Source organism: Gossypium raimondii, chromosome 13 (genome assembly GCF_025698545.1).
Source record: "Gossypium raimondii isolate GPD5lz chromosome 13, ASM2569854v1, whole genome shotgun sequence".
Taxonomy (NCBI): domain Eukaryota; kingdom Viridiplantae; phylum Streptophyta; class Magnoliopsida; order Malvales; family Malvaceae; genus Gossypium; species Gossypium raimondii.
In genome coordinates this window covers 54,927,767-54,938,647 of record NC_068577.1, presented here as the reverse complement: position 1 = coordinate 54,938,647, position 10,881 = coordinate 54,927,767, and the positions used below count along the sequence as shown (strand labels likewise).

The 10,881-nt window shown below is 33.5% G+C and overlaps 2 protein-coding genes across 2 annotated transcripts; both read right to left on the bottom strand.

Annotated features, from left to right (window-relative positions):
- Window positions 1–346: 346 nt before the first annotated feature.
- LOC105781790 (hypothetical protein) lies at window positions 347–2,560 on the bottom strand. The gene is made up of 10 exons (XM_012606317.2): window positions 2,370–2,560; window positions 2,210–2,265; window positions 2,056–2,113; window positions 1,929–1,968; window positions 1,623–1,727; window positions 1,489–1,541; window positions 1,328–1,388; window positions 1,117–1,202; window positions 809–1,030; window positions 347–696 (listed from the first exon to the last, which is right to left on the bottom strand). The coding sequence occupies exons 1-10, from the start codon at window positions 2,406–2,408 to the stop codon at window positions 547–549; spliced, it is 870 nt and encodes a 289-aa protein (XP_012461771.1). The 5' UTR covers window positions 2,409–2,560; the 3' UTR covers window positions 347–546.
- A 1,932-nt stretch (window positions 2,561–4,492) lies between these two features.
- LOC105783863 (mediator of RNA polymerase II transcription subunit 20a) lies at window positions 4,493–7,094 on the bottom strand. Its single transcript, XM_012609550.2, has 5 exons — window positions 6,948–7,094; window positions 6,693–6,835; window positions 6,416–6,594; window positions 6,221–6,310; window positions 4,493–5,080 (listed from the first exon to the last, which is right to left on the bottom strand). The coding sequence occupies exons 1-5, from the start codon at window positions 6,959–6,961 to the stop codon at window positions 4,838–4,840; spliced, it is 669 nt and encodes a 222-aa protein (XP_012465004.1). The 5' UTR covers window positions 6,962–7,094; the 3' UTR covers window positions 4,493–4,837.
- Window positions 7,095–10,881: the final 3,787 nt, after the last annotated feature.

The following is a 10,881-nucleotide window of genomic DNA, read 5'->3' as shown; positions in this document are numbered from 1 at the left end:
CAAAGACGTTTATTGTACTTTTAAGGTTAAAAATATAATCTAAAATACTAAAAAAGTATATAAATAAGAATAAAATAAATCTCAATACTACCTATAATATAAGGAATAATATAATACATAGAATAAAACGTTAAATATTTATAAAATTTAAAATACTATTACGATCGACTAACAATGTTGTTGAAACCGATTAGATCTATACTAGTCCAGACAAAGATTAAACCGATTTATGAAAGAATCCCTCAAATAACATTTCACTATTATTTGAGAGAAAAAAAAAGGCAATAATATGAGAGAAATAAAGCATCATCAAAGCCATCAAATCTTCATATGCATGAATGCCTCAAATCCAATGTTCATTTATAATAATGGAATCAAGCTGGGAATACCCTTTTCTTGTTTCCACCTAAAGAATCATCTGTTTCAAGTTTCATCTTCAAATCCTTAAATAAATCAACTAAATTTTGTTTTAACAACATTTGTTTTCCCTTTGTATTGTGTAAAACTCACATCGAAAATCCGGAAAACCCGAAAAAATTAAACCCATCAGAGTTCACTCAAACTATTTAAAACTGAATCCATATCTGGTGTTACAATAACATGCTTGTTAACTTCCCCAACAACACAACATTGCTTCTTTGCAGTATCAACAGCTACAACATCCTGTGCAAACACACAACTCAAACCCGGATTTACCTGCACCGATTCGAAGAAGTTGTTCAGACCAATAACCTGCACGACTTCGTCGTGTTGCAATTGAAAACATATGACAAATTCGGATAAATCTATGAAGTCTTAAGTCACTTACATCATAAATGGTATCCCCTAACTTCAACTTGACGGCACCGCTTTTATACACTAGCATTTTTCCCATGAGACCTGCAGGTAACTCGGTTAACCCGCACGTCTTCTTTGCCGAACGTACAGTCCTGGATGAACCGGTGCTGCTAGCACCCTCGTGCCCGGCCTTTATAATCGGCAAAGTCGGTGGTAACTGAAGAAATAACATCATTGGTTCCAAGTTCTCCTCCTAATCCAACCCATCAATGAGCATCATTATAAAAAACCAGGGGACAATAAAAAATATTAGATTCATGTACTTGTTTCATTACTAACCATTAAGCCAAGACCGACTGCAGGCTCAATCGAATTTTCATCGTAAGCTACATTTTGCGCGGCAAACTCCTCTTCGTCGAGAAACTCTACGATTGCGAAGTCAATAAGATGTAAACAGGTTTAAGTGGATAACAATGTCACATAGTCAGTTGTGTAGCATGGTGCAAGGTCGGACATCAACAATCCCGTAATAACCGGACATATGACATACCTGGATTTCCCGAGTACGGTCTCCTCATAGGAAGGGTTAGAGGATAGTAACTGTAATAATCCTACAGGAAGCATTCAAACACAGAAAAAACGGAAATACAAAACCAGTAAGTATGCAGGCCAGTCATATTGGATTGCATTAATAAACCAAAGTTAACATACCCATGGTTCTTTGTATTCTTTCTCCACTCTCAATCCCGGTCCACGAACGCCACCTACAGAAGCATCGACTATAAGAAACCGATCGAAATTCAACTCGATCACGAGCGAGACATATTATGTAAGGATAAGCATACCGCCGAAAGTTTCTCCGCTTCTATGATTTGCACCTCTGGAAGTACCGAATGTTTTTATCGAAGCTCCTCCTCCGACGAAACCGAATGCAACTTGTGAAGACGAAACTGCATGTCAAGAAAAGCACAAAACTAAGAGCTTAGATGTAATGTGTCCCAATTTTTGTTCTTTTTATACAACCTTTACAATTACAAGTATCATTAGGATCTACCATTAAAAACAAAGCAACTAATCAACCAAAATTTTGCTCAAATGCTTCTTTGAACAAAATTTCCTAACTAACACATAACATATAGTGAAAAATTTACCTTTCTTTTCAACCTTAGGCTTTGTCCTTGCAGATGTTTGCTGTAAGAAAATAACACATAACGAGAAAAATCAATGCCTGTCATCAAGAAAACAGCAATGGAAAAAAAATTGGCAGAAAAAGAGTACATTTAAACGCTGAAGCAAATCCCTAGCTTGAACAGCATCAATGTCTTCGACCACTTCACTGAAACCAAACAATCAACGAAAAACAAACTAAACAAAAAAGACAAAAAAAAAACAGCTTTCGAAGTGAAGAAACCAATAAAAAAACGACATTTACGTTTTAACCTCAAGCTTTGGTGCTTTGCGGGGAGGAGCTTTGGGTGCAAATCTCATCTGCAAGGAAACCCCAGAAAAAGAATCACAAAGAAAGCTCAAAAAAACATTGATAGAAACAATGATCAATGGATATGAAGTTAAAAAAAGGTGTTGAAACAGACCTTTCTGGGGGCATTGGTTTGCTCTTTTTTTGGTTCCATTGGATGAACAAAGAGTATTGAAACAGTGATCTGAATGGATTGGATAAACAAGGATTGAATCGAATTTGAATCAATGAATGAATGAATAAGGAGATGCGATTGAAACTTTGTAAAAACAGAGAGGAAAAGCAATAGTGAAGAAAAAAAGGCGGCTAAAATACAATAGCGAAACTATAGGTGTCGCCGAACGTGAAGTATTTATATGTGTAATAAACCTAGATCGAACCAAACTATTAAACAAAAAATAGGTGGCGGTTTAAATATTTAGGGTTAATGTCATGTTTGGCCCCTGCATTTTCACCTAATGTGTAATGTGGTATTTGTAAAAGCCAAATTCCAATTTGGTACTATTATATGGTGTATTAGTGTACCCAAAATCTTAACATCGCTTAATTTACGCGATGACTTAATAATATCGGATAAATAAATATACTGTGTCGTCATATTATTGATTTTGAGTTTTGTATATAATTTTTACTAGTTGATTATATATTTGATTTTTTTATTTTGTTTAATGCTTAAAAATAGAAATAGAAAAAAATTCAAATAATTTAATCACTGGATAAAATCAATCAACCGGTAAAATTTATAAGCAAAATCCAAAAACAATCTTATAAAATCATGCAACATCCATTTGTTCGTTGTTGTCTCAAGTTAGTACATATACTAAATTAGACTTTTATTTCTGTAAGTACCATATTGTACATTAAGTTAAAGTTTAGGGGCCAACTGTGATATTAATCCAAATATTTAATATGTTATTTATAAGTATTTAATAGCTTATGGAACAACCAGAATCTCTTCATCTTTTAAGGAAAAACTTAGAGTTCAAGTTAGATAATCAAAGTTTCGACTAGTTGGGTCAATCAATTTTCTTTAGTCTATAGAGATGAATCGATTGAAGGCTATGAAATCTCGTATGGGAAACAACTGACAGGGGTTTGGACTTTTCTCAATGCTGTTCAGATGGAATCAGGGAATGCAGCAGTAGAGGGAATTATGCGCGATGAGAATGAAGATTGGGTCTTTGGATATAATCGATTCTTAGGAAAATGCTTGGTCTTTGATGCCGAACTTTGGCGCATTTTAGATGACCTAAAACTCATCCAACAAAGAGGACATGACAAGGTGATAATCCAATAGGATAACTTGGAGGTTATTAAAGCCATACATGAAAGTGCTAAGAAGATTTCAAATTCTACTTTGATTAGAAGAATACACCGTATATTGTCTTAAGAAAGTCAATAGATATTACGACACATTCCTAAGGAGCATAACCAAAACACAGATTATCTAGCCAAATTGGCTTTTGCAAAAAAGGAGGATTTACAATTATTTGAGATCCCTCCAAGAGAAGCACTAGAATTTTTTGAAGTATACAAGGAAAGGAGTACTTGTATTCCTTCGGCTTTTTCTATGTAATTTAGTATTGTAGTGTTTTATTTTCACAAAAAAAACGTGTAAATTACGTATTTATGTAATAAAAGATAATATGATATATGTAAATATATAAAATTAAAATAAAATAGGATAGTTTAGATAGTGGTATTATGGTAGAATAAAATAAATGAAAAAAAACCCGTGTGTTGATTTAATAAATAAGGTATTCACCGCCTCAAGTGTAATATAGATCTAAGTCACGCTAGTCACGTTTCTATATTCACCAAAAATAAATAAATGAATAAAAAGAAATAAAAATATTATTTAGATCTTTCAAATAGAAAATCAATTTTACAGATTTTTTGGATAAAGGTAAAATTATATTTAAATAATTTTAAAATTTTATAAAAATATAATAATAAAAGGAAAATATATATTTATATAATAATTACATACATGTTAAGAAATCTTTACCTTTCTGTAGGTCCAACATAATTTATATATTTATATTATATTCTTGTTGATTTTTTTAATAGAAATATGCTTATTTAAATATAATCCATATCAATGATAATATAAATGTATATTACCTAATATCTACAATACATAGACAATGTAAGTTTGAAAAAATTAATAAATGTAATTTTGAAAGCTAATAATTAAAAAAAATTAATATTTTTATCCAAACCTTCTTAAACATCGGATAAACCTTGAACAGGAATAAATAAGATAAATTTATCTATGAAAACTAAACTTACAAACCGAACCGTTATCACTCCTACTAAAGCATCACTTACAGCTGCATTACATCCATGCTTGCATTTAAGTTCATCTCCCCTTCCATTTACTTTTATCTGTTCCTTTCTACATTTTTTCTACAAACTAAAGAACAATTCATTAGGTTCAACAGAACACAATGCTAACAAAACAGGCCAACACTATCTTTTTTTTCAATTTCATGAGAAGGAATCCACTCATACAAGTAAGCATACATAATGATCATAAAACTCTGTCAGCGTCACTCTGGATCTGGGTGGAGTATCGATATCCTAATTTCTTCCAGTTTGTACTGCTTGAACCGATGCAATTAGTTGACTCGTGACATGAGTGTACTGGACAGCCGTGTGTTGTGAAGTATAGTGGTCTGCAAGTCCGTAATCTAAGAAGTCTGGTTCTATATGTATGAAACGGCCTGGCAATGATCGTTTGGAAATCGCGTCTTGCCAAATATCAAAAAACTCCTCCATGATTTGTTTGGATTTCTCTAGTGAAGAAATCGGAAGATACTCCACCTGCAAAAGGAATGAACTTTTATTGGTGTGAACTATGGTTGGTCAATACGTTTAACAACTAGGGTTTTTCCCGGACCGAACAGCTTAAAACACCAAAAAAGTACTCAGGGATTTCAGGGAATAACACTGGATAGTTTAACCTGGAGACAGGGACACGACGGTACCAGTATCGAATGTTGAAGCAAATGAAAAACGCTAGACATTCCAAGAAGTATGAACTCATAAGCATGCATTGATTTGCTCATCCTGATTCACAAAGCCTGAAACCCTATCTATCCACCAGAAATTAGGATTTATTTTAGTGAAAAATCAATATCAGCTTGTTTCCCAATCTTGTAACACTGCCCGATGATACATAAAAACCCACATTACTGAAAAACCTAATCTACATTAGCATTCTGAAAGCGTTATTAAAGTATAAGACAAGTAATAACACAGTACCTCCATTAATATACCTCTAAGAACTACAAAATCATAAACACTTTGACATTCCGTAAAGAGTAGAAAATTCCAACCACAGAACGACTTGCACACTGTTCTGGGTTTTTTTTTATAATAAAAAAAATACTGAAACTCTATCCATCCACTAGACAAATACTGAAAAATCAAACACCGGCTTGTTTTCGAATCTCAATGGCACTGCTCTAGGAGAAAATAAGGAAACAACTTTACCCATCATTAGATTAAAACAATACAGATAACCAGCTTTAGCCAAAAACACACCTACATCAGCAGACCGAATGGATGTTTTAACTTTTAAAGTATTAGGACAATTAACAACACAATACCTCCATTACTATTCCCCTAGTGACAGATTGCTATGAAATACACAATCATAAACACTTTGACATTCCGAAAATTAAGAACATTTCAACCCTGCAATGATTTGCACACTTGTTTGGATTAACAAACACCGAAATGGCAAAACCCTAACTATCCACTAGAAATTAGTGTATGTTATGGTGAAAAATCAAACATCAGCTTGTTTCCCAATTTTATGGCAGTGATCTAAGGGGAAAAATAACAACTTTATCCATCATTTAGTCAAAATGATATAAAAACAGGCTTTAGTGAGAAAAAAATCTACATTAGCATTCTAATTGATGTTCTAAAGTATAAGACAAAGTAATAATACAATACCTCCATCACTATTCCTCTCAAATTTTCAGAATGAGAAGGTACAACTTTGCCTACTCTCAGTTGAAAGTCGCCTAGCTGGTATTGAAACCCCTACGAGAGAACAAAAATGATATCAGAAATTCAAGCCCATTGCTTCAAATCCCCAACGATCCATAAATGAAAGGGATTTGAAAGAGAGAAGTGAAATCAAATTACCTCGAAATTAAGGGCGACCCTGGATTTATAAGACTGCAATTTCTCCATTATCAACTGAATAGAAGAATCAGATTCCAGGACAATCTTATTGAACCGAAGCACGAAATAGTACTTGTTTGGTTGTTCTGGAAGCGAAATCCCGATGAATTCACGCGGGAACTCGGCGGATAACGCTTGATCTGAAGAATAACGTAGTTTCATTAACCGATTGATCGAATTAGTGAACAGAGAAGGGAAAAAAGGATTAAAAATAATAGGGGTGAAAGAAGTAGCTGACCTCGTAACATGGGTTTATAAAAAGTGAGAGTGGCTTTCCAACGACCTTCTTTGACGCCATTGATGCTCTCGACGCATTGCGAAACTTCGTTTAGGATTTGGCTGTTCACGGTTGATCCTGCATTGGGCTGCCAAAAGAAAACCCTAGGCAAAGAAAAAAAGAACGAGAAACAAAATTGAAAACTAAAAGTTATGGAAATCAATGGAGGAGAGTTTCAAGTTTGAACGAAGATTTCCTTTTTTTCGGTTAATTTACCTTTTTAGAGGCATCGTCGTCGACTTCTTCCGGTAGCGATTGTAGCGCTGATAAGCCGCCGGAAAATGTGACAGTAGACGACGGACATAAGAGGCTCTAGGGACTTATAGCTGCTTCTAGACGAAAACGGTGTCGTAAATAAAAAGAGTAAACTCAATCACAAGTTAGAAAATTATCATCAAATTATTTAGATATTTTCTGTCATCATTTGATAAATTACTAACACACACATAATTTGGCAGTTTTTAAATTTGACTAATCCTCAATATTTACACATTATATAATTTACTCTCTTTTTTTATATTTTGCTTTTCTTTGTGCCAGTAAAAGTTAATTTTAAAAAGAATGAGAAATGAAGAAAATTATTATCATCGATTTTTTAGTGTTTTCATTTTGGTATATTTCTGATCAAATATAATTGATAAATTTATTCTTTTAGTTTTTTAGGTGAAAAGAGTCACAAAGAGCAGCAAAATTGGAAAAAAAATCAAATTACGATGTGAAAAGTTAAGGGTTAAATGTTTTAGAATCAAGACTAAATTAACACAATGTATCAATGTTGCTAATTTTAAAATTGTCACATCATTCTTCATTAGTCATTTAACGACCAATGACCAAAAAAGAAAAAATCATATAATTAAGTAAACATTGTGTAAATTTTAAAGTTGGATGATAAAAAGAAAAAGTAACGAATAGTTGTATCACAGTGTAGTTTATCCTAGGACAAAAATCACTATATATAGTTTAGATATATTGATATTTTTTGGTACAAAAACATATATTGATTATTGAAAAAATTAATATTGTTGTTCTATTTTAAAAAATGAAAGATTAATAGGTTAATTTAAATAAGTAATTATATAATTATTAAGGTGCAAAACAGAAATTCTAGCTATTATTCTAAACTCGCACATAATTATATATATTGGAATAATTTTATTATAAATTCGATTATATCAATTTGTTAGAATTGTGTGACCCAAATTCTAAGAGATTGCTTGCAAGTCAAGTTAAACAAAAATATATTTTCTTTCTAGAAGATTTAATATTTATTAGTATAATATATTTAGCATTTATTAGTATAGTTTATTTGACTTACTAATTTAGCCTATAAATAGGCTATTTACAATCTTAGAATTAAGAGACACACCCATTAGATTAGAACTCATAACACATTCAAAGAATTTTGTGTTTACGTTTTCGGGTTCTTTGTTTTTCGGGTTTAGTTTTTATCTCCTTCTTTTGTACTCTTCATTCTTTTGCCATTATAGTAAAATTATCTTTGCCCGTGGTTTTTTATCCTCTTTAGAGGGGTTTTTCCACGTTAAATTTGTGTGTTCATCTTCTCAATTTCTTCTGCTATTTTTACTTGTTTGTTGCTTAATCGGACGATCCTAACAAGTGGTATCGAGCTAGTTTAACTTTCATAGATCACCCCGTTCGGAGATGGCGACAACAAGGTTTGAAATTGAGAAGTTCGATGGTGAGACAAATTTCAATCTGTGGCAAGTTCGGATGATGGCAATTCTAGTTCAAAATGGCTTGAAAAAGGTTATTACAGGAAAAAGCCCGAGAATCTAAATCAAATGAATGGGAAGAGCTTGATGAAAAGGCCTTGTCGCAATCCGGTTGTGCCTCGCGAATACTGTATTGCAGGAGGTATTGATGGAGAAGACCTCATTCGCCTTGTGGAAAAGGTTAGAAACTCTTTATGCGACTAAGTCTCTGGCTAACCGTTTAGTGTTGAAACAACGTCTCTTTACGTTTCGCATGAACGAATGTGAGCTTTTTAAAGATCACATCAGTCAATTCATTACTCTTTTAAATGATTTAAAGAACGTTGAGGTTCATATTGACAATAAAGATCAAGCTATGCTATTATTGTGCTCTTTACCCTCTTCATACAAGTCTTTCAGGGAGACTCTGATTTATGGCAGAGACAAACTCTCGTTCGAAGATGTGAAGGGTTATTTGTTGAATAGAGACAAACTCGACAATGAGTTTGGTTTGAATAGCAAAGCAGATAGGCAAGCTTCCGTTTTGGTAGCATCAAAGAAACGAGACAAAAGGTGTCGCTGTTGTAAAAAGTTAGGTCACGTCAAAGCAGATTGTTATAAACTGCGAAATAAAAGAGCTGCTGAGAGTAACGAGGAAGATATAGCTGGTGCTAATTTGGTTGATGAAGGCGATGATGATTTCTTGTTAGTGTCAACGAGCGATAATTCCAAGCTTACGTCTGAGTGGATCCTAGATTCAGGATGTTCTTTCCACATGTGTCCCAATAGAGAATGGTTCTCCACATACGATTCGATTGAAGGTGGAGTTGTGCACATGGGAAACGATTCATCTAGTAAAATAATCGGTATTGGTACTGTTAAAATTAGGATACACGATGGGACGATTAGGACACTCTCAGATGTCAGGTATGTACCTAATTTACGAAAGAATCTCATCTCCTTGAGTATTTTAGACTTGAAAGGATGCAGAATCAACATCGAGTCGAGCGGCATTAAAGTATCTCGTGGAGCTCTCGTTTTCTTAAAAGGTAAAAGAACCGGTAGTCTTTATATTCTGGAAGGTTCTATAGTGACCGGTGAAATTGGACGTCCCTCGTCCGTTACGGAGTTAAAATCAACTCATTTGAAGCGGAGGCAACTTGGTCATAGGAGGGAAAAAGGTATGACCGTTTCGTTGAAGAGAGGTTCTCTTTTGGATGCAGGTTTTGAAAAGTTAGGGCACTGTATTCGTGAAAATCAGACCCGGGTTAGTTTTGATTTGGCAGTGCACAAGTCGAAGGCTAGAAGTCTTCCAGCTTCTAAGCATAGATTCGACTCAGTTAATTCCCTGCATAGTTCAAGATAGGCCCGTGGCTGGTTTTGGCAAATATGGCATTGAAAGAATTCGTGTCAAGGTGGAGATTGTTAGAATTGTGTGATCCAAATTCTAAGAGATTGCTTGCAAGTCAAGTTAAACAAAAATATATTTTCTTTCTAGAAGATTTAGTATTTATTAGTATAATATATTTAGCATTTATTAGTATAGTTTATTTGACTTACTAATTTAGCCTATAAATAGGCTCTTTACAATCTTAGAATTAAGAGACACACCCATTAGATTAGAACTCATAACACATCCAGAGAATTTTGTGTTTACGTTTTCGGGTTCTTTGTTTTTCGGGTTTAGTTTTTATCTCCATCTTTTGTACTCTTCATTCTTTTGCCATTATAGTAAAATTATCTTTGCCCGTGATTTTTTATCCTCTTTAAAGGGGTTTTTCCACGTTAAATTTGTGTGTTCATCTTCTCAATTTCTTCTGCTATTTTTACTTGTTTGTTGCTTAATCGGGACGATCCTAACACAATTTTTTTAAATAATATTTAGAACTACTTATAATCCCTCCCTAACTCATAAATAAGAGAAATGGGTTTCAACGTACTCGAATCTATGTCCTCTTGCATTGATAATAATGCTCATGCTAATCGAACTAAAACTCAATCGACCATAATTATATTTTTTATAGATTATAATCAATGTTAGATGAGAAAAAAAAAGTAAATAAGAATTTTCTTTTAAATAGAATAAAGGATTAATAAGTAAATTCCAAAATATTAAAGGAGTAATTACATAATTGTAATATTTTTAAGGGTTAAGATCCAAATATTTCAATTTTATACGTAAGGTTAAAATAATATAAAATGTCATTCTAGTCCCTCGACTTTTCTGTACAATTTTGTAATCTCGAGAAACCTTGTTTAGTCACCGATCGTCGGCCCTCCTCTCCTTCCCACTCTCTTCCTTCTTACCTTTATCCTCTCTTTCCCTTCATCTCTTTCTTCTTTCCCCTCCCTTTTTCTTTTCTTATGTTTTTTCTCCTTTCTTTGCCCACTTCTCCAACGGCCATTCCACCAAGTTTTTTGTCTCCACCACTGGCGCT